The sequence below is a fragment of the Acinonyx jubatus genome, chromosome C1 (assembly GCF_027475565.1).
Source record: "Acinonyx jubatus isolate Ajub_Pintada_27869175 chromosome C1, VMU_Ajub_asm_v1.0, whole genome shotgun sequence".
NCBI classification, from domain to species: Eukaryota; Metazoa; Chordata; class Mammalia; order Carnivora; family Felidae; genus Acinonyx; species Acinonyx jubatus.
In genome coordinates this window covers 139,836,235-139,860,084 of record NC_069381.1, presented here as the reverse complement: position 1 = coordinate 139,860,084, position 23,850 = coordinate 139,836,235, and the positions used below count along the sequence as shown (strand labels likewise).

The 23,850-nt window shown below is 37.3% G+C and overlaps 1 protein-coding gene across 26 annotated transcripts in view; it reads left to right on the top strand.

Annotated features, from left to right (window-relative positions):
- NEB (nebulin) overlaps positions 1-23,850 on the top strand; it is a 212,133-nt gene that overhangs the window by 79,309 nt on the left and 108,974 nt on the right. For 22 of the 26 annotated variants that reach the window (XM_053215052.1, XM_053215057.1, XM_053215074.1 and 19 more), the window contains exons 58-73: positions 256-459; positions 988-1,092; positions 1,179-1,286; positions 2,295-2,606; positions 2,905-3,108; positions 3,570-3,674; positions 6,592-6,699; positions 8,299-8,610; positions 11,052-11,255; positions 11,573-11,677; positions 13,170-13,277; positions 14,477-14,788; positions 15,460-15,663; positions 16,377-16,481; positions 21,123-21,230; positions 22,328-22,639. In XM_053215052.1, the coding sequence (XP_053071027.1) occupies positions 256-459; positions 988-1,092; positions 1,179-1,286; positions 2,295-2,606; positions 2,905-3,108; positions 3,570-3,674; positions 6,592-6,699; positions 8,299-8,610; positions 11,052-11,255; positions 11,573-11,677; positions 13,170-13,277; positions 14,477-14,788; positions 15,460-15,663; positions 16,377-16,481; positions 21,123-21,230; positions 22,328-22,639 (2,916 nt within the window). The remainder of the gene's footprint in view (positions 1-255; positions 460-987; positions 1,093-1,178; positions 1,287-2,294; positions 2,607-2,904; positions 3,109-3,569; positions 3,675-6,591; positions 6,700-8,298; positions 8,611-11,051; positions 11,256-11,572; positions 11,678-13,169; positions 13,278-14,476; positions 14,789-15,459; positions 15,664-16,376; positions 16,482-21,122; positions 21,231-22,327; positions 22,640-23,850) is intronic. The other 4 variants (XM_053215069.1, XM_053215068.1, XM_053215070.1 and 1 more) reach the window with 4 other exon arrangements.

Here is a 23,850-nt window from a genome sequence, read left to right as displayed (position 1 = left end):
GAGCCCCCATTGCTTTGGTTAAAGACTCTGATATGTTGATCTAGAAGATTTGGATCATTCTTTTTGTGCTGCCATTTTAGATGTTTTCCAAAATATGCTTCTAATCTGAATATTCCATCGATTCATAAGACATACCAAAATTTATAAATGTCCCAAGCATTCAAGCATGAAAATGTATAGTAAAATATAATACATAATTTTATTTCTTTAGGGGCATATAATTATGCTTTACTGGTTTGTCACTTATAATTTCAGAATTTGTACAAGGCTGACCTTCAGTGGCTAAGAGGCATTGGCTGGTTACCCAGTGGTTCTCTTGAGGATGAGAAGAACAAGAGAGCTTCCCAGATTTTGAGTGATCATGTTTACCGCCAGCATCCAGATAAATTCAAGTTTTCTAGCCTTATGGACTCCATCCCAATGGTTTTGGCAAAAAACAATGCTATTACCATGAACCATGTAAGTCTTTTCTTCACTTAAAGGGGGTATTAGTGTGTGTGTGTGTGTGTGTGTGTGTGTGTGTGTGTAAACATGGTAATCTGTTTCTATAAAAGGAAAACCATATTTAATTCTTTTGCTTCATATTAAAGTGGTATTTAAGTACTGTATGCTTCTTACTGATATGAGACATCTAGGCCTAAAGGTGTCACAAATACAGGGGTGCCCAGGTGGCTCAGTTGGTTAAACATCTGATTCTTAATTTCAGTTCAGGTCAATATCATGATCTCACCATGTGTTGGTTCGAGCCCCGTGTCAAGCACTCTGATGACAGTGCAGAGCCTGCTTGGAATTCTCCCTTTCCTTCTCTCTCTGCCCCTTCCCCACTCATTCTCTCTCTCTCTCTCAATAATTAAACATTAAAAAAATTTTTTTCTAAAATACCAACTCACAGAGTAGACTGTCTTTACTCTCATTAAGAACGAGATTTTTTTAATTTATCTATTCATTACTAGCCTGTACTAGTCACATCTTTTTTGTTTGTTTTAGCGCCTCTATACAGAAGCTTGGGATAAAGATAAAACCACTGTCCACATTATGCCAGATACCCCTGAAGTTTTACTAGCGAAACAAAACAAAATAAATTATAGTGAGGTAAGTAATATATTCATGGTACGTGATGTATTTTGCTTATGCTGCACTTTACGAATCAAACCTATGATGATCTATGTCTTTCTCAGAAACTATATAAACTTGGCCTAGAAGAAGCCAAGAGGAAAGGCTATGATATGCGATTGGATGCCATTCCCATCAGGGCAGCCAAGGCCTCCAGAGACATTGCAAGTGAAGTAAGTGCACCTGAAAATTTCTTTGCCTTGGCTTTGGCTCAAAGATTGCTTTCTCTCTCCTGGTTATATAGTAGGGCAAGTAAGCTATGAGGTTAAAGTTCTTGCTAACAGTCTTTTTTCTAAGTAAATAGTTTTTAATAATGGTAGTAAAATTGTCAACACAAAGGTATGATTGAGTCCATAGATGCATTTCAAAATATTGTCCATTTCCTGCTGAATTAAAGCATTAGATACTTGACTACAGTTAGACATCCTTTGGGCTTTTCCACCTGATATATTCTTATATACAATTGAACTCATTGTAGGATTCCTTCAGAAAAAAAACACATGCCTTATGAACCAGTGAACCTACAAGGGCTGAGGGAATGGGACACATTATTCATAGTCCATCCACACGTACCATATGTTTACTTCTGTGTCCAGTGACTGGTTGCCAATATTTATTTTAAGTGATGGCTTGGCTCACGTTTCTAGAAATGTTTATCCTTCTATTTCATTAGTCTATAAAGTCAAAAATATTTTCTTTATTTCCAAAATATGGGAAGGTAACCATCATAATTTAAAAATAAGTGTTCAATAATCAGAGAAAGGTTAAAAGTATTAACATATACCAACATAATGTAATACCTGCTGCCATTAAAATTCATGTTTGTAGAGAATATTTAATGACACAGAGGAATGCTTATGCAATAAATGAAAAAAGCAGGTATATACAATGTGACTCCTATTCAGTTTTACTCTTGTCATACACCCACCCGCCCACCCACCCACACACACACTACAAAAAGCAGTTTTATAATGGTTTTCACTGAATGGTAGAATAATGTCTTTGTTTTCTTTTTTTGTGTACATATATGTATTCTTTATTTTCTAAACGGTTTACAAAGTGCATGTATGTATATGTTCAAGAGGAAATCATTATATTTTTAATGAACAGGAAAATTGGGGCCTAGTAATTGCTTTTTACTAAAAGCTAAAATAGTTGACTGTCTGTATTTCTTCTTCTAGTTCAAGTACAAAGAAGGCTATCGTAAGCAGCTTGGCCATCACATTGGTGCCCGAGCAATACATGATGACCCCAAGATGATGTGGTCCATGCATGTGGCCAAGATCCAGAGTGACAGGGAGTACAAGAAGGACTTTGAGAAGTGGAAGACCAAGTTCAGCAGCCCAGTGGACATGTTGGGGGTGGTCCTGGCCAAGAAGTGCCAGACCTTAGTCAGTGACATAGACTATAAGAACTACCTGCACGAGTGGACATGCCTGCCTGACCAGAATGATGTCATCCACGCTCGGCGGGCCTATGATCTCCAGAGTGATGTTAGTATCTGAGAATCATAATGATATGCAAAGGTAGGAAATCAGTGAATTAACACCCCTTGGAGAAGGTAGCAATAGGTGGAACCAAGCTTACCAGCTCCTGCAAGGCAGGAATAGCATTTCTTCTTTCCTTGTGAGTATTAATTATTTAACCTTCCAGACCAAAAAGGAGTATTGTCTGATATGCTGCCTGTCCATTAAACTGTATTTTCAAGAGTATTCTTTATTTCATATCGTTTAGATGAAAATGTTTTCCCAATGCAAAGATTAAATTTTACTGACTATTTTGTGTCAACAGAATATGTACAAGTCGGATCTCCAATGGCTGAGAGGCATCGGCTGGGTTCCTATTGGCTCTGTGGATGTGGAAAAATGCAAAAGGGCATCTGAAATTTTGAGTGATAAAGTCTATCGCCAGCCTCCAGACAGATTCAAATTTACCAGTGTGACTGATTCTTTGGAACAAGTGTTAGCCAAGAATAATGCCATTACCATGAACAAGGTGAGGCTTCAAATTCAGAGAACCAATGCAGGACTCCTGACAGCAAAATCGAAGAAAAAGAAATATAATCAAGAAAAGAAAGAAAGCATTTATCAACAAAAGACTATCTATCTATCTATCTATCTATCCATCTGTATCTATTTATCTGATATATGTGTCATTTATATTTAGTATTTACTTCAGTAATTTATGGTTTTGAGAAAAAGACATTTTTATGGAAGATCATCTTTGCATAAAAGATATTCTCAATTTCCTTTTGTTAACATACATTTCAGATTATCATAAGGCACTCAAACATCTGTTCTATGAACTGATTACTTGAAGATGTATCTACCATACATAATGTGTATAAAATGTATAACCTTTTGTTATTTTTGTTTATAAAGTTCTTGTGCCCCTGAATTCTTGTTAACTACACACTGAATTTTTTTCCTGATGACATTACATATTTTCTTTGATAGCGTTTATACACGGAAGCCTGGGACAAAGACAAGACCCAGATCCACATCATGCCAGACACACCAGAAATTATGTTGGCAAGGATGAACAAAATCAACTACAGTGAGGTATGAGCAGATACTAATTCTATGAAGTTTGCATGCGATTTCTGATTTCAGTTAATCTGTCCAAGGTGATGTAATACTAAATAACAATTGTATAAAGAATCTTTTTTCTTGCTTGGTGTGAATAGCAACTCCTGTATTTTTGAGTCCTCATCCTAAACATCAAACTTCAAGTAATGCAAATGATCCCTTACAAAGTGGCAATAATAAGAACTAATGATTTAAGCAGTAACCATAAGAAAAATCAAAACTTTTTCTTTTATTAATTTGTTTAAATTGGGAAATTAGCAATAGATTGTACATTTATCTCCTCCTAATGCTGTATCACTGTGCTATATCTATCTTCCATATATGATTTCCTTTTTCCAAATTGTGGTTTAAAGGCAAAATTTAAGATTTTTAATGTATAAAATTAAGTCAGGAGCTAAAATTACAGTATTATCAAATAATACTGAGAGAAAGAAACAGAAACAGGGGATCTGCCAGGGTATATATCAGCGAGTCCATTTCCTTTCCACCCTCTGTGAGCATGGGGCCATGTACCTTCATGTCAGAACCACAGATGTTTAACCCAAGAGGTCAGCTCCTCTTCTACTACAAGAGTCCCCACCCAACAGGTTGTCATCCGCCTTTGCTTAAGTGTTGTTAGTGACAAGGAATTTATCTCCTAAATCAGCCCGTTCATTCTGGAAAATTCCATTAGAAGATGCTTGTAATGTACTGAGTCAAAGATTTCTCTCTGCTGACTTCTGTAGTCTTCTGAGGCTGTGCAAAACCAATCTCTGCCAACTCCACAGAGATGAGGATAGCTACTCTGGTGCCTCCCCTGCCACCTTACCCCAAGTTCTCTTTCTCATCCAAACATCCACAGCTCCTGGGCATTCCTCACATGACACTCCTGCTAGAATGTGACCCTCCAAACCAAACAAAATCCTGCAAGTATAGAATATAGTTGACATCATATTGCCTCTTACGGACGTTTGGCCTCCATTTCTGCGCCCTGTGCCTCAGGGCACATTGGCAGCAATATCACTGCCAGGGCACATGGAACTTGGGATCGACTGAAACCCTAAGACATTTTGCATGGGCTTAAGCTAGGTTTCCTCTAGCCTGAATTTACACATTTGGCAACTTAAATTCAGTTGAAAATCAGTTCAAAGATTAACCTTTGTCTCTGTGCAATTTCTTCTTCTTAGATTAAGCCTATTGGTTTAAGCCCGTGGAGATTGTTGTGAATCTGATTTTTCTGTCAGCTGATGTATGAGTTATTTCTCCCAGCTTTGTGCTACGAGCAAAGAAAATATTGTTTATTTGAAAACATAAGTCAACAATATATTACTCTTCTGCATGACATAAGTTAGAGGATTTAGCTAGATGAGCCACCCTCTTAATTCATTTTATTTTGGGAAGTGCAAACTATGATTTTAGCACTTACGTAACTAACTCTCAATTGTCACCAGAAACGAAAAACATCCAGTCCTACTTGCAAAGCAAAAAGGAGTGAATTTTTTAGCAAAACCTATGATATAAGTCCTGTATTGTTACAGGAAAGCATGTATTGCATGTGTTAGAATCTCAGGAGACAAAGAGCCTCTGTAACTAGCCACTCAGCATTTCTGGAATTCTGGACTCTGTCTTTGCTGCAAAAGTTCAGAGATGCTGTAGTGTTGCTGTTGGTTAGAAGAGTTATCTAAGGAGAACGCCCTGAACTGAATGCCTAACCTGCCTGATCTGCTTTCTCGGGCTTTTCTCTCTCAGCTTAGTTCGATTCTTTTGTAATTTTTATCTCATTGAGGATAGGAAGACAAAATGCAGATTTGATTATGTCACTCTCCCTCAAAGTTTATTGATGGTTTCCTATTTCCTATGTAATTAAGCACAAACTTATTTTAGCACCAAGCCTTCAGTCCAACTCCAGATTCTTTTCAGTCCTCTCTTGTACTTGTCCCTGGCACTGCTCCCCCCCGCCTTCCTTTGACACCCCTGCACCATCACTTCCTTGTGCTTTGATTCATGCAACTCCCTCTGCCCCTGACTCCCATTCCAGTCTACTGAAATCATACTCATCACTCAAGGTCCAATGCAAAGATCAATCCCACTGCAGGAACTTTCCTGATTCTTAATTTAGGATTAATTACTCCTTCCTGGAGCTCTTTGCTAATAATATGGTTAAATCACCTCTATTGGTAGCCTCCTCTGTGGGTTATCAGTCTTTCCATAACTTCCCCCTGCAACCCTGATGATGGGAGAGGCCTCATACTCATCTTTGATTCCCAAGCACCCAGCACATTCACAGCACACAGTTGGGGCAGAATAGGTGTAGAGTGAATTAATTTCCATGATCAAGTCTTTGCCTCTTATCCACATTTTGCCACCTTAAGCCCATGAGTTTCAGCTTAATTTTTTAGATCTCTTCAAACCTGATTCATGAGGGGGTACCTGGGTGGCTCAGTTGGTTAAGCGTCAGACTCTTGGCTTCAGCTCAGGTCATGCTTTCATGGTTTCGTAACTTCAAGCCCCACATCTGGCTCCATGCTGACTGCAGAGCCTGCATGAGATTCTCTTCTCCCTCTCTCTCTGCCCCTCACTGACTCATGCTGTCTCTGTCTCTCTCAAAATAAATAAAAAAAAAAACCTGATTCATGGTTGTAACAAAAAATTTTGAAACACTGGGTAATATTTATGTTTCATTAACTCAAGATAAGTTTTAAAATACAAAACAAAGCTGCAGTGTTCTATATACGTATCATTTTTAAGTCTTTAGCAAACAGTGCAAAGGCTTAGACCTCTCAGAATAAGATTATTATAGGCACCTAGCTGTGTAGAACTTAGTGAATTATTTTAGGCCCCTGTCAGTTTTTGGATATGAAAGTCAACATCTAACTGATGTATAATTATATATTTTTTTGCCCAAATTTAGAGTCTGTATAAACTCGCCCATGAAGAAGCAAAGAAGAAAGGCTATGACCTGCGAAGTGATGCCATCCCAATTGTGGCAGCCAAGGCCTCCAGGGACATCGCCAGTGATGTGAGTTTCAGTGTTGCCCCAAGTATATAATCAGTCTGAAGTGACACTTATACTGAACTTTCCTCACCCTTTGGAAATATGTCCTAATGTATTTATATGGGCTTTTCAAAAACCTAGTTTGAAGGAAGTGAAAAATTCGATGTTCAAAAAGCAGTTTATAATTTTTAGGATACAGTATGTTCAATGAAAACTGACCCACCAAAATCAGAGAAAGATCCATTCATGGAAATTATTAGAGTACAGCTGCAAGCTTGGAGATCTAAAAATTAACGCCGTGCTTATGGAAAGTATAACTCATAAACTTAAGTACTCCCAGTGAGAATCAGGTCCTGTCTTTGTATAACATTTTAATATATAATATTCACAAAATTCATATGACACTTGACTTTATAATTCACCCTTCTAAGATTGAAAAAGAAGGCAGTTGATCTATACCAGAGGTGATTACTAGCCCAAGCTTGCACCTTTAATAACAGCTCCTGGCTGTCTAGCACAGGTTGAATAAAACCATCAACCTTTCATGGTGCCTCAGAAGATTCTTGAGGAACAGACCACTGCTCTAAATATCAAGGCCCACTATTTTGGAATATGATAATTCGCTGCCTATGATGTTGGGTTAGTGACTCCCTTTAGTGTATGTATGTTGGACTGCCCCCACAAATGGATTTATGTCAACCATAATAACAGGAATAACTAGGAAGTGTTGAGAATTCTATGTGAAGAGCTTGACATGCATTATCTTACTTACACTTCATAACTATCCTAGGATGTAAGCATTGTCATTATCCCTGTTTTGTGGGTTGCTTAAGCCACTTGTCTAAAATCAAACTCCTTGTAGGTGGTAGAGTTGAAACTCCAGACAACCTCATTACTTCCTGTTGTACCATATCGCCTCCTGCTGACCCATCTATACTTTCTTACTTAGCTATCTTTGAGGCTAGAGGCATGTGTTTTGAATAACTGGCTCAGATCTCAGGACAACATCATTGGACTTGGAATAGTAAAAACATTCTTGGCCCATGTGGGGGTAGAACCCATGCATTTTCTGGAGCATGCTCTAACCAGTTGGACTGCTATATCAGCTTTACTAGTATAATAATACTAGTATTATGTTAGTACACTAATGGTATACTATTACTTTATGATAGTATAGTAAGTAACTAGTATACTAATACTAAACTAGGTCCTTGACATAGAGTACTTCATCCTTCTAGGAACCAGGTACCCATTCTATGACTTATTATGCACACCATGTTACCAAGTGCGACTCTTTCCTGACATACTTTCAGTGCCTAAAATTCATTTCTCCAAGTTCCCTTTCCCCCTGTGAGCACTTTCCCCCTGTGAGCACTACCTGCCTCAAGAATCATTCCTTATTACCAAGCCATAGGTGATTTTGAATATGCACTGCAATTATACAGATTCCATCTATTTTCTTAGCTCTATAAGCTTCAAGCATAAAGGTCAGGATAGCAGCTTGAGTTAGTGCTTATTAGAAAAAGTCAACTTATAATTTTGATGTAAGCAAGGTGATTTTGTACAGACTTTTGACCTTCAAGGGCTTATGATAAAAACCTCATTTGTGTGTTTTTGTCTCAGTACAAATACAAAGATGGTTATCGCAAGCAACTAGGCCACCACATCGGAGCCCGAGACATCAAAGATGACCCCAAGATGATGTGGTCCATGCATGTGGCCAAGATCCAGAGTGACAGGGAATATAAGAAGGACTTTGAGAAGTGGAAGACCAAGTTCAGCAGCCCAGTGGACATGTTGGGGGTGGTCCTGGCCAAGAAGTGCCAGACCTTGGTCAGCGATGTGGACTATAAGAACTACCTGCACGAGTGGACATGCCTGCCTGACCAGAACGATGTCATCCATGCTCGGCGGGCCTACGACCTCCAGAGTGACGTGAGTACAGCATCTATAAAAGAGCTGTGTTCAGCTATATAAAAGTTATCCTTTATATGCAACCCATTGGCATACTTAAGCTAGGACTTATTGATCAGTGAATGAGATTTGAATCAGTGTATAGTTTTATTGCTTTATTATGTGTACATTTAATAGGCTTTATAAGGAAGGGAAGTTTACAAACTGGATTTGGTCTTTTAAAAACAAAACTGGAATTAAGCAATGTTCAGAGTCCACCAGGTGGAGACATTTTCTTTTATTCTTTTAAGGGGGTAGAAACAACACATTTTTATTAAAAAAAAATACTCAATTTTTTTAGCTTCTTTGCAAACCAGATAAGGTTATAATTAGTAGAATTCTAATGCCTGTTACAGTGCTAATTGTTATTATTATGAAACAAAAGAAGTTGCTGTGTTTGTAAGCTATTGGATCAGTTCACTGACATTTTCTTCTCTTAGCACAGCTCTCTGTAGAGGGGTCGCATGGTAGCTAGTGCTGCTGCTTTTAATATCAAATCTGGGTGTGAAAAGCACGTTTCCTACAGCACATAGTTTACAAATGTTTGAAGGGATTTTTTAAGCATTAGAGGATTTTGGAAAATAAAGTTAATTTTTAATTTATTTTATATCTATGTTTAATTATTTTAATTAAATTAATTTTTAAAATTAATTGGCCATTACTAAAAACTGTACAGCCCACCTGTGAAAATGCCCACATCTGTTCTGTAGTTTTTGACATACAGAACCCTGTGTTTTTCAATTGTGTCTGAAAAGAAAAGCTTTGCCTGCACATGAGTTAAAATGGTTAATGCCACCCATGGAGTTGACAGCATTGACAGACTGCTTACATCTATTTGTTGAGTGCCTTTTCAAAATCAATTTCCCCCACACTGTGATGGGGCCTTAATGGTTATTTGAAAGTTAACAGTCATTGGAAAGTTAAAAAGCACTCCAGAGGTATACAATGTTATTGCTTTCATTCTTGCTGTTGTTATTTAGGGGGCAATCCACATAGTAATCCATTAGGCCAATTCCAACAGGCTTTTTGTGTAGACTGCAAAATATCAGTCTGTATTTTCTTAGTTGCTGTTATGGGTAAAATCCTTCAAATGAGCTGGGCAAAGGTCCAATTCCTTTGCTGTGAAGTAGTTAATACTTAATGGGTTAACAAAAATCCTTAGCAGAGAAATGATGTAAAATAAATTGAGAGAGGGATGCTTGGGTGGCTCAGTCAGTTAAGATACTAGCTCTTGATTAAAGCTCAGGTCATGATCTCACGATTCAGGAGTTCAAGCCCCACATTGGGCTCTGTGCTGTGAGCTCAGAGAATGCTTGGGATTCTCTGTCTCCCTCTCTCTCTGCCCCTCCCCCTCCCCCCCGAAAAATAAATAAACTTAAAAAGAACACAGATTTTTGTTTAAAAACAACAAATCAAGAGAGAAAGGTATGGAAAGACAACTCTGGAAAGAAGTCCATCTTCTTTTTTTAAAAATTTTTAATGTTTATTTTTTAGACAGAGAAAGAAAATGAGTGGGGCAGGGGAAGAGAGAGAGGGGGACAGGGGATCCAAAGTGTGCTCCATGCTGACAGCAGAGAGCCCAATGCAGGGCTCAAACGCACGAACCGTGAGATCATGACCTGAGTCAAAGTTGGCTGTTTAATCAACTGAGCCACCCAGGCACCCCAAGAAGTCCACCTTCTTGTCCTGAGAACTTGGTGGAAAGAATCTGGGGCCTTGGACCAATGAAATGATCAACAATTGCCCTGAGCCTCGGACAGTGTTAAAGCCATGAATTTCTGCCTCAATGTATCAGGGGCTCTACATCATTATTATATATTCTTTTTTTGTTTTTTATTTCTAAAGCGCTCTACAGATATTTTGACATATAAGAAAAAATACATAGAAGGCAATGAAATCCAACATAATCCAACCACTGAAAAAGCCCACTCCTGCTCATGTAATTTATCCACATACGTTGTTTTATGTTTTCCTTCGTGTAATGTTCTATTAAGTACCTTTGTACAAGTCATCAATATCCTTTAAAATAAGACTTTTAGTACCTGCAGAGAATTTCATTTGACTAGGCCTCACCTTTATTTACTGGTAGGCTATTGTTGGACGTATCTGTGGTTTCTCCCACTCTGGGTTGGCATTGTTTTCCTGTACACATGGGCATTATAATAACATTCACTGAACTGACAGTAATTTGGATCAGTCCTGTCCTTACCACCAGAAATATATGATCACTTTTTGTTATGGCTAGGAGATGTTTCTGGGTCATTTTTGAACATAGTGCCTCCTTTAGTCTGTCTAACACAATGAGCTTATTTTCCACGAAAAGACAACTACCAGTATTGTACGTTATTACTGATTGCATTGGCATTTTTACCATAAATCTTTTAAGTCTTGCTGAAGAGTTTCTTCCATTTTCGTCTTTACAGAACATTTACAAATCAGATCTCCAGTGGCTGAGAGGCATTGGCTGGGTCCCCATTGGGTCTGTGGACGTGGTCAAGTGCAAGAGAGCTGCAGAGATACTGAGTGACAACATCTACCGCCAGCCTCCAGACACGCTGAAATTTACCAGTGTGCCTGATTCCCTGGAACAGGTGCTGGCCAAGAACAATGCCATCAATATGAACAAGGTGAGCCCCAGCTACCTCAAGCTTCTCTAAGATGCCAAAAGATGCTATCATACTCTAACGACTAGTGCCGTTAAAATTATCCATTGAAGTGTGTGTAGGGTCATATTTATCTCCTAAATTATATACTCAAAATCCTCTAACTAATTTCTGTTATTCCCAATTTTAACTTTGATCACTAGTGTTAAGACTCAAACCTCCAATTTAAATACCTTGTATCCAAGTTCAGTTTGTTTTTCCTAATTAGATTAATAATAATCATGCTTAACTTTTTATAATTCCCATTTCAAATAGTATTCTATCAACATCTTCTTTGGCAGCGTTTATACACAGAGGCCTGGGACAAAGACAAGAGTCAAGTTCATATAATGCCTGATACCCCGGAGATCACGTTGGCACGGCAGAACCAGCTCAACTACAGCCAGGTTAGGGCAAACTCCTGTGGTGCAGCCCCACACGTTTTATTGTTGCCACTGTTTGTTTTCCTGTACTTGCTTCTATGGAGGTTGCTGCTGTGCCGCAGCAATCATGGTGCCTGTGGCTCTGTGACGTGAACACTCAGCCCATCTAGCCTTTTATTTCTAGGTTGAATATTATCTGCTATAGGATTCCGTGGACAAACTGAAGTTGCATTTTTAGTTTATAGCCATTGCTGGTGTGGGCCAAGGGGACTGAGTAGTATTTTCTGCATCTCCAAGGGGGTAGGATAGCCAGATAAACTAGTGACCCAATATTTCCACTGACACACTATTTGTCATTTACCTAAAATACAAGTCCAACTGGGCTTGCTATCTTTTTATTTGCTAAATCTGGCAATCTGCCCAAGGGGACCTCTGATAATATGTAACTTTTCCCTCCCTGGATCCTCAGTACAACTGAGAGGTAAAACAAAGGAGTATGAATAGAAGTTGAAATCTCACATTTTTTACAACTAAAGTTAAATTCAAGGATACATTTGGATGAGAACTAAATGAGCGTAACTGAACCTCAGAATTAGGTTCCCATTTGGTCAGAGGCCACACTAGAGAAGGGCAATTAGCTACACTCCCCCCAGGGGTAAGGTCTTAGGGCTTAGAGCCCAGAGAGACAGAAGGGGCTGGGCTTAGTCCCAGAGGGAGCGGGGCTGAGCTGAGTGGGAAGTGTCTAGTCGTCCCATCCCTGCTAGTTAAATAAATCGGTAAATCTGTGATTCACAGCAGAGAGTAAAGGGGCAGAGAAAGGAGAAAGGTCAGAGAAAAATAATTGAGCTTCTTCTATAGAAAGAAAGCTTCAGGTGTGGGAAAGAAGTGTTCTCTATTAACAGCACTGGGGTTTTTTAAAGTAAAATGCAATTTACTTTAGGCACATGTTTTACTAATAAGATATAGACAAAATTTAGAATCTTAAAGTCGTGATTATAGTCCAGTTAGCTGTTTTAAATTGTACTTCAGTTTTTTCCACCTTTCTTTTTTAAGCACTATAAAGTATTACATGATTGTGGAAAATGTTTTAAGCAATAAAGAAATGAAAGTATGTAAGCATATATATTTTATATGTAAACTAACAATATTAAACATTGTTCTGCAATTATTTTTTCACTTAGAAATAGGTACAGATTGGTCTGTAAATTGATCTAGATTACTAGATTACATTAATATATGTTGATATGCATAATATAACAAACTACATGCTATATATTAATTTTTAACATATATGATGGATTAAAATATCAATCGATGTAAATATCCATTGCTCTCATTGATTTCTAAAGCTATGTGTATGGGGTTTTTTCAGTAAGATATAATTTACTTTCAAAATTGCTGGAAATTTAGTTGTTTCCAGACCCTCTCCTTTTTAAAATTACTTGGCATGTCACTTAATAATCTCTAAATTGTTGCTGTCAAACCTTTTACTTTCACTCTGACTTTCTTTCTATAGACTCTGTATAAACTCGCCAATGAAGAAGCAAAGAAGAAAGGCTACGACCTGCGAAGTGATGCCATCCCGATCGTGGCGGCCAAGGCCTCCAGGGACATCGTCAGTGATGTGAGTAGCCACACTCCATGTATGTACATGGCTGGATAGGATTGGGAGCAAATGATCATTAGTACAGCAGGGAGATGAATCTATGTGCCAGTTAAAGCACACAGATTGTGCTTTAAATGAAAAAAAAATGTTTTTCACTGGAAAAAGCTCTTTTATATTTTTAACTCCAAAAACTTTAATATTCAGGTCCCATAGGTGGAGGTGGTGTCCTAAACTTTATTATAAAATTGAATTTGAATCTATAGTTATTCATATCTACAATTATAGATATTTCTTATAGAAATAAGAAAAGGCCAGAAGAGAAAAAAAATAATAATTTGGTTACATGTGTTGGCTCAATATCAGAAAAAGACCTGGTTAAGCCAGGTCTAGGAAGATGTACCTTTCCTTAATCTTGCTCTGGATCTTTGCCAACTCTTTCTTTGGAAAATTACCTTAAGTGATTCCTTTTGAGCTCTTTTTAAATGAAAACAGAAAAACAAAGACAACCAAAAACAGTAAAATGGTGATCCTCATTTCTTTTCTTGCTCTCTCTGAAAGAAGTGAGTCCTTCGATGAAGAATTATACATATACATTAGGATTTGTGTGATGTTATTTCCTAAAATGAAGAGAAAATATCCATTCAGCACTTACCACCATCACCACCACTAAAATGCTTTCTTGTAGTTATATAATCTGTTTTCTCACTTGAAGAATCCCAAGAAACCCCAGCCAAATTTGATCTCCAACAGAGCAGGGTATGCTGAATAGAAAATGCAAGCCAGCCCATTTTAGGGAGTCAGGTGGTGCAGTGAAAAGTCAACAGAGCTAGATTTGGGAGGTGGGAGGGGTGGGCAGAGGAGGTAATATGATACCTGTGGCCTGGGAAGTAGCCTTCTCAAAATCAAATGTAAAATTTCTGGGATAGTGATTTCACTGGCCCAAAATAAAGAAAAGGTAGTTTATGCTTCTAGTTGATTTTCTGGAGGTGTTGCTGCCTTTTTTTTTTTTTTCCCAGGGACTTAATGTCTGCAAAACCTTAGATATATGTAGTTGGCCCTGTCTTCCCATTAGAGTATTGTTGTGAAGTCAAGTCAGAGTTTAGGATAAGGAAACAAGTTGGTATTCAGATGGTTCCAAATTTAAAATAATGATGTTTTAAATCACCAAGATTTTAGCCCTTTCTAACATGTTTGCCTTTTAAATGACTACTTTTCAGTACAAATATAAAGATGGTTATCGCAAGCAACTAGGCCACCACATCGGAGCCCGAGACATCAAAGATGACCCCAAGATGATGTGGTCCATGCATGTGGCCAAGATCCAGAGTGACAGGGAATATAAGAAGGACTTTGAGAAGTGGAAGACCAAGTTCAGCAGCCCAGTGGACATGTTGGGGGTGGTCCTGGCCAAGAAGTGCCAGACCTTAGTCAGTGATGTGGACTATAAGAACTACCTTCACGAGTGGACTTGCCTGCCTGACCAGAACGACGTCATCCATGCTCGGCGGGCCTATGACCTCCAGAGTGATGTGAGTACTAAGACCCGTTGTATACCACCAGTGACCATGCTTACGATGGTAATACACAGTGATACATAGATAATGGTCTAGGATTAGTTAGAGCCCTCAGAAGTAATAACATTTTTTCTCTCCACCTCTCATTCACTGTGCTTTGCTTTTCTTTTAGAGAGAACACGATCCCATGAAAGTGTATCTAATTTGGCTTCATATTTTATATTTTTAATGTTTATTTATTTATTTTGAGAGAGAGAGCAGGGGAGGGACAGAGAGAGAGAGAGAGAGAGAGAAAATCCCAAGCAGGCTCTGTGTTGTCAGTGCAGAGCCTGATGCCGGGCTCAAACTTACAAACAGTGAGATCATGACCCGAACCGAAATCAAGAGTCAGTTGCTTAACCAACTAAACCATCCAGGTGCCCCTGGGCTTCATGTTTGAAAAGACATAGACATGATGTTTAGCTATTAAAGTTTTTCAGTCTTTTTTAAGAATTTTTTTTTTTAATTTTTAAGTAATCTTTATACCCAACATGGGGCTCAAACTCATGACCCTGAAATCAAGAGTCATGTGCTTCTCTGACTGAGCCAGCCAGGCACCCCAAATTTTTCAGTCTTTTTCTTTCATTTTTAAAATCAAGTGTCATTACAGCTTAACTAAGACTTGCTTTTGTGTTTGATCTCACCAGAACATTTACAAATCAGATCTCCAGTGGCTGAGAGGTATTGGCTGGGTCCCTATTGGGTCTGTGGATGTGGTCAAGTGCAAGAGAGCTGCAGAGATACTGAGTGACAACATCTACCGCCAGCCTCCAGACACGCTGAAATTTACCAGTGTGCCTGATTCCTTGGAACAGGTGCTGGCCAAGAACAATGCCATCAATATGAACAAGGTGAGTCCCCAGTTTGGGGGAAACTAAAGTAGAACCATATGCCCTTGAGAATATCTATGGTTAATTTAGTCTTTTAATTGTTTTACAATTGCCATATTGTCTTTAGTGGTTTGGTTGCATTTTCTATTCAGTTACGTTAGGATTCCAAAAATGTATGTGGGAATTTCTGCTTTGACATCTCTTGTGAAAGAGCCAGAGCTAAGAATAGGACAGGTGTTTGGTGTTCAGTTTGTTTGAAGTCAATGAGAGTAATACATGGTTTGATATCAAGGTTTCTTTCCCATTGGGTATTTATCTAAGTGAGTACAAAACTAGCAAGTCAATGCGAATCTCCATAACATTCATCAAAAAGAAATCTGGAGGTGGCATATCCAGTTACATTTGCCATTAACAGACAAACAACAAACAAAACCATGGGAAGGATTTAATGTAACCACAGTGCATATGGTAGTATGCTTGGAAAATACTTGCTTATAATTGGAGGTGATAGTGTAACAAAACACACACACAGGTTTTCTTTTCATATCTTAGTCTATGTTTCCATTTAGTGGCAATAAATATCTTGTAATAGCAAAGAGATTTGGAGTGTTGGTATAAAGTACACAGCATAGATAGGGAGGAGCCTGGCTTCCAACTTTGTCATGAACTCTAAATTAGAAACTCTTATTTACAACATTGTTTTTCTCATTCATTAACCTGTTGATCATTCACAGCGCTTATACACAGAAGCCTGGGACAAAGACAAGACCCAAATTCACATCATGCCTGATACACCTGAAATTATGTTGGCAAGACAAAATAAAATAAATTACAGTGAGGTAAGACCATTTGTTTTGTTTTCTTGGTCTGACCACATTGATTTTTTGCTGATGTAGTAAAAACATTAGAATTATGGATTTAATTCTCATGTGCACCAGTTGGCTTAGTTTTGAGTTTTTATGCCCATCACCTTACCCTGAATATATGTGCCATTTTTCAAAAAGTAGATACATAAAATGATACAGAAGTAGATAAATACAAAAATATCTGCATCTCAGGAGGAGAAAGAAAACTATCAAAGTCAACTATTAATGATTGAAATTCATTATAATTTTAATTAAAAAATAATGATTGCTATGTATCAAATTAGCACTTCAGTATTCTGTGAGTTTTTCTTCAGTTACCTCACCTGTGAAAATGGGATAAAAATACCTATCTTGAAGAATTTTCGTGGTGGCTGAATAAGGTAGTATATATAATATGCCCAATGTAGGGCCTGGCACAAATAGTTGCTTAGTAAACTTTAACTTCTTCCTGTTACCATGCAAATTAGATTTATTTAATATACTCAAAATAACTTGAGCTTTATTTACAAGAACTGAAATGAGAATCCTCAAGTCCATCCATTTCAAAATTGCCTGAAGACAATAAAATATGTTTTTTTATGTGTTATCTCCAGCCTCACTAAACGTGTCATCACATATCTTTGCAGTCCAGAAATACTGCTGCAGGGACAGCTTCTTGCCCAGTTGTACTTGCCAAAATCAACAATTACTGGTTTATTCAAGAAGAGATTGTTTTCTCACACGTTTGTGTGTCTTCGTTTAAAAAAAAAAAGGGCGGGGGGAGACATTTCTTCAGTTTGAGAACACTGGAAAATTAAGCACCCATTTTCAAGACTTGACCATCTTCATTCTTTTATCTGTATTGACTACTTTTATTTATAATCAGCCCTAAAGAAGAGTCATGCTTCATTTAACCATGACAAGTGACAAGTGAAATGAAGAGGGTACGATTTCCCTTCCCCAACATTATAAAACAGACCTGAGGACAAGCCTGATCATAAGTATTTGCTTGGTCTTGGCTTCAGTCATTTTTTGAACGAACAATTTTTCTCTTGGCCACAGAGCTTCTCTGTTCGTTTAGCTTTTCCCAACAGGTCTGTCTCACCCCAGACAGATGGAGTTAGTTTCTACCCCAAACTGTAATGACGCTTTTAAGCCTCTGCCTTTTGTTAAAATGAGGTCAGATGAGGTAGGTGTTTTTTTTGTTTTTGTTTTTGTTTTTTAGCTGCTGAGAGGAAATTAGGCTTTTATTTCTGCAATTTTCAGCTGGATTCATTTTCTTTAAAATGGCATGATCATGTTAATTGCCTAAGGACTGTCTTCTGAAGATTAGATTTCATAATGGCTCACTTGAATTTTTTCTCAACCCAATTGGTACCTTCATTCCGTACTCAATAAATGTAAACAAAACAAAGCAACCACATCTTTTTTTTCTCTCAAATTCTCATTTACCTGTTCTAGTTCTCTTGGGTAAATTACTTACCAAACAAGCTTTAAAACATAGTCTTGATGGTAACCAAAAGCGTTATCTTCTTTGAAGCCCTGCATCTTTTTCAAATGTTGAAAGAATGAAATAAATCAATTTGTTTGGCCTAAAGACATGAGATGATTTAAACACATTTTTTCCACTTCTGCAGAAGGACAGAGTCCTCAAAGGAAAAATATAATAGGCAAACTATTTGACTCTCCAGTTATGAAATAAACATTTTAGAATTTTTTAAGAAGATCAAATGCCCTTGGGATTTAACTTAAATGTATCCAATTTATTCTTATTTTTGTTTCAGCTTTTCCTTGTAAAATCTTGGGAAGAATGTAATTTGTCATGTATTGATAATCTACATTAAAAACGTAATAAGTTCCTTCTAAGACCCAAGTCATTTAAAAATTAAATATCTCTGCATCATATTTAAAATTCAGACATTATTCCAATATTTTTAATTCAATCTAACATGAGAATGGGGGGTAATGATGAAGCAATTCGTTTTCACTATTTCTGCCACATGTTTAAAATTTTTCCTTACATTTAAAATTTTGTCTTCATGCAGCCTCAACAGTGACAAAATACTGAACATTATAGAGTAGGAAGAAACATAAAGCCCTAGAGAATTGTAGGTCATTGTTGTTTTGCCCTTAAAACCATAAGCAATTTCTAAATCCTTTTCCAGAACTATCTACAGGTTCTGCATCTACTTGCTCTGAAGCAGTAACTCTCTTAAAAGAGGAAAGGGAGGAAACTGAAATTAAAGATTAAATTAGTCCATCATAGACCACTTTAAGAACTATGTCTCTGTTTTGGGGTATAAAGATGAGCTACCTTCCAACTTCAGGTGTCCTTGAGGTAACACAAAGTCTTTCCAGTGGGTACTCTGGCTTGCGGTGTTATAAACAAATCACTTTAACAGGGAGGGCTGCCCTTCCCTACTCTTCTAAATTACCTGCCTGAGGGGCCCTGCCCTCAGTGGTGTCCACTTCCTCTTTCTTAGCCACTCTTCTTTAACTTTCAAACAAAAAGCACAGATTAAAGGCCTAAAAATCTGCGAGAACAGTCAAATGCCACTCGTGCTCCTGAGTTGGATTCTAGGTAGACAAACAATATTGCTATAAAGGACACTACTGGGACAGTTGGTGGAATTTGAATATCCACTGTCTATTAGATAAGAGTATTGTGTCAATATCAAATTTCCCAAATTTAATAAATATATTGTGGTTATGTAAAAGTGACCTTTTTCTTAGGCAATATATGCTTTAAATATTTAAAAGTGAAAGCCATGATGTCTACAATTTACTCTTAATTGGTTCTTATAATTGAAAATAAGATTTAAAAAAACAAACATACATGCCAAACATACACACATAAAAGAGAAAGAGAAAATAAATATGGCAAAAGTGCTAATAATTGGGTAGCTGGGTGTTCATTGTACTATTCTTTTTTTTTTTAATTTTTTTTAACGTTTTATTTATTTTTGAGACAGAGAGAGACAAAGCATGAACAGGGGAGGGGCAGAGAGAGAGGGAGACACAGAATCGGAAGCAGGCTCCAGGCACTGAGCCATCAGCCCAGAGCCCGACGCGGGGCTCGAACTCACGGACCGCTTGATCGTGACCTGAGCCGAAGTCGGACGCTTAACCGACTGAGCCACCCAGGCGCCCCCATTGTACTATTCTTAAAACTTTTCTGTAGGTTTGAAGTTTTTCAAAATAAGGAAAATATACATTTTTAAATATTAAAACATACATTAAAATATTTGACCAGATAAGATTTTTTAAAGATTTTATTTCTAAAAAGAGGAAAAAAAGAAAGCATACCTGTTCCAGCAGTTAATGTGGTACATGCCTGAGTGTATTTAAAAAAAAACAAAAAATCTGCCAAACAATTTAATTCATTAATATCCACCAAAACCGTTTTCAAGGTTTTCAATCAAGGTACTGTGATTTCCTATAAATCACAAAAGTAACATTAAGAGATCCAATAAATTTTTACTTTTTATGTTTAAAAATTATCACAATGCATACTTTATTATTGATTAATTAAAAAACAATATTAGCAATTATTTTAAATTTATCTTAACAGTATATAGGATTTGGTCAAATTCTTGTGGGTGGCTCACAAGCAAAAAATGCTGAATGAAGACTTCTAGTATAGATGATTTGTTTAATGTACTGGTTCTCAAACTGTGTTCCCACAGCACCTGCATTCCACCTTCTATGTGTATCTATCCTATCGTAGAAACTGAATAGTGGGTGTTTTTCCAATTTACAGAATAAATTATCAAATATATTTTAATTAGTTTTGTGTTTTTAACTAATAAATTAACAATTTATAATTAAAATTTTTAAATAAAAAATTAATTATGGAGCAAATCAATATTAACAAAGCCATTCAGGAACAGATTATCCTTAGTTCAGCACTATTTGGTTGTAGACACATACATATTTAAGGTGGTGTTGTGTATTGTTATGTAATCATATTCTTTGCTAGTAAAATTGTCCCTAACTCAAATTTGGAGTTAAATCAGCACTTCTTGGCTGTTTGATGAGAAGAGCAAGGGCTGAACCATCCAACACATTTGAAAGCTATTGATTTCACGTCTAAAATCTGTAAGGATTTGTGTAAAGAGAACTTGCAGTGTTAAAGCCTGCCAGATGTAAAAATCTCAGCTTAAATAGCTTGGATAAATAGAATGTAAAAGAAAGAGGGGTGGGTGTGTGTGTGTGGGTGTGTGTGTGTGTATGTGTGTGTTTAAGATTTAAAGCTGAACATATTAGTGCAGTTAATTCTGCATCCAAAGCAGTCTTCTTTGGACAAAAATACATTTTTAGAGTGAAAGTATTACATCTAAAAGCTACTATTTCTGGGACATCTGGGTAGGTAGTCAGTTAAGTGTCTGACTCTTGATTTCAGCTCAGGTCGGTAATCTCACTGTTTGTGAGATCAAGCCCTGTGTCAGGCTCAGCACTGACAGAATGGAGCCTGCTTGGGATTCTCTCTCTCCCCTCTCTCTGCCCTTCCCCTGCTTGTGCGCTCTCTCTCTCTCTCTCTCTCTCTCTCAAAATAAATTATATATATATATATATATATATATATATATATATATGAACGAATGAATGAATGAATGTTGCTATTTCTTTCCTCAGAACTTCTATCGCCAGGCCATGGAAGAAGCCAAGAAAGAAGGCTATGACTTGAGAAGTGATGCCATTCCCATTGTGGCTGCCAAGGCCTCCCGAGACATTGCCAGTGATGTAAGAGCTGAACAAGTCCTTCCCTTTGCTACCAACAGGCCAGCCCTCTGTGCAGGGAAACACAGATGGATGTCTCTATAGTCATCATCCATGGATCTGTAGTCTTCCACTTTAACTGCCTTCACTGTACAGGCAAATAAATTAGGGTTTGAGACAGTAGGTAACCTGCCCAAGATCACAAGCATCATTGAGACAAAGTCTGAACTGGAATGTAGTTCCTTTGATTCCTGTCCTTTGGTCTTTGTTTAATAAGATTGGGTACCTTCATTAAGGCTAGGTGGACATATGTTGAGCTAGTAGCTCATAAAACCTCATGAGCTCTCCTCAGGATACACTCAAGACAAAGATGCCAGGAAAGGAGCGGGATTTAATGGAGTTCTCCCTCCTGATTCGAGGAAGGACATAGGATAGCAAAAAAGATATGTCTGCATATTCCTTTACCTTAAAAGTGAAGATATCAGATTCCTGGACAACTTAAATATTAATCTGAATAGTAGAAATTGTCCATTTTTATAGGCTTTTCTTTTTAATCATGGTTTAAAAACATATAAAATTTACTGTCTTAACCATTTTCAAGTACATAGTTCAGCAATGTTAAGTGTATTCGCACTATTGAGCAACAGACTTCCAGAACTTTTTCATTTTGCAAAACTGAAACTCTAAACCTATCAAACAACAAAATTCACCCATTTTTAAACTACTGCTCCCAGACTATTTGTGCAGAGGAAAATTATTTCTCAGAATGCCCTAGAAAAAAGATTAGGAAAATCTCAGTTGAGTCCACCCATATGACCAACTTCTGAGACACTGTTTATCACTACAATTGAACTCACTCAAAGTTCACTTTTTAGTCTCTTTTTATCAAAAAAGATTTTTAGCATCATATAAAGTGATCATTGTGGAATTATTCTGTAGAAATGTGCAAATGAGCACAACATCCTTTTCATTGGAAGTAAGTGTTTTCCAATGTGTAGCATCTCAGCACATGTTGAATGTACCCTAGCGTCTTAAGGATTTCATAGAAAAGCCTCATCACAAAAAGAATGACAGGAAATAGCCCTTGGTGCTCCCTCCTTATTTACTGGTTTCTCTTTCAGTACAAATACAAAGAAGCTTACCGTAAGCAGTTGGGTCACCACATTGGTGCCCGAGCAGTACACGATGACCCCAAGATAATGTGGTCTCTCCACATCGCCAAAGTGCAGAGTGACCGAGAGTACAAGAAAGAATTTGAGAAATACAAGACCAGATACAGCAGCCCAGTGGACATGCTTGGTATCGTTCTGGCCAAGAAATGTCAGACCTTAGTCAGTGACGTGGACTATAAACATCCTCTGCATGAATGGACCTGCCTGCCGGACCAGAATGACATCATCCAGGCTCGGAAAGCTTATGACCTCCAGAGTGATGTGAGTATCCCTGATGCTGGTTCTGCATGTTAAAAGAAGATCTGAAACATGTCCTTAAATTCTGACTAGTGCCAGGAGACTGGAATTTATTTGTATATTTTAAACAATATACCATTAAATGTTTAAAAAGAGTTTCCTATTGGAAGCACTACAGTTTATTTCACAGTTTTTCTCCCCCCAAGTCATATGTAAAAGAGGAAATAAAATATATATTATCAATTATATATATAGGTACATTTCTTCCTAGTAATTCAGGCTTCCTTTGCATGAGTTAGGTGAAACTTAGTCCTCAGAAGTATATAGCTGCATATTTTTGGCTTAAAGAGAGAGAAATACATGTTGGCATGGAGGGAGGTGGAAAAAGTGGGAACAGAAGTATATTATACTAAATCATTTTAACAAACATTTCATATTTTCTACCTACTGACAGGGAAATACTAATATATTACTGTCTTTTTCAAAACCAATCGTCTAATTCTTGTTAACAGTTACCATGTACTAGTGATAGTAAAATAAAATGAATAGAGAAATATATATTATCTTTACAACACCACATTACACACTTGATATTTTGTGATTTTGAAGGTGGAAATAAAGATTTTTTTTTAAAGTTCTTTTTACACACCAGAAGTGCAGCTATGTGTAGTGATAGATGTTAACTTGACTTCTTGTGATCATTTTACAGTCTATACATATACTAAATCATTATGTGGTACACTTGAAACTAATATATTACATGTCAATTATATCTCCATTTTAAAAATGTGAGAGCGTGATTTGCAAAGGTTAACATTACTATATGCTGAAACTCATTACTGTAGTTAAATTTTACCTCTTTTCCTTTAAAAAAGGCAAAAGAGTTTTTGTGACTGCAGCAGCATTGGTCTGAGTGTGGGGTCTTACTGGGAGCTATTAGAGCACATTTTTCTTTTTTATTTTTTTTATTTAATCTAATTTATTGTCAAATTGGCTAATATACAGTGTGTGAAGTGTGCTCTTGGTTTTTGGGGTAGATTCCTGTGGTTCATCACTTACATACAACACCCAGTTAGAGCACGTTTTTCAGAGCTAGAGAAGCTCTACTTCTGTGTAAAAATCGTGTACTACCCTCAAGGGCAGGTGTCTTCTACATTTTACAAAAGTTCTTTTATCATATTGGTATAATCCTCTGTACCAAAAAATGCTCAGGGGGAAGAAATATTCTCAGGATT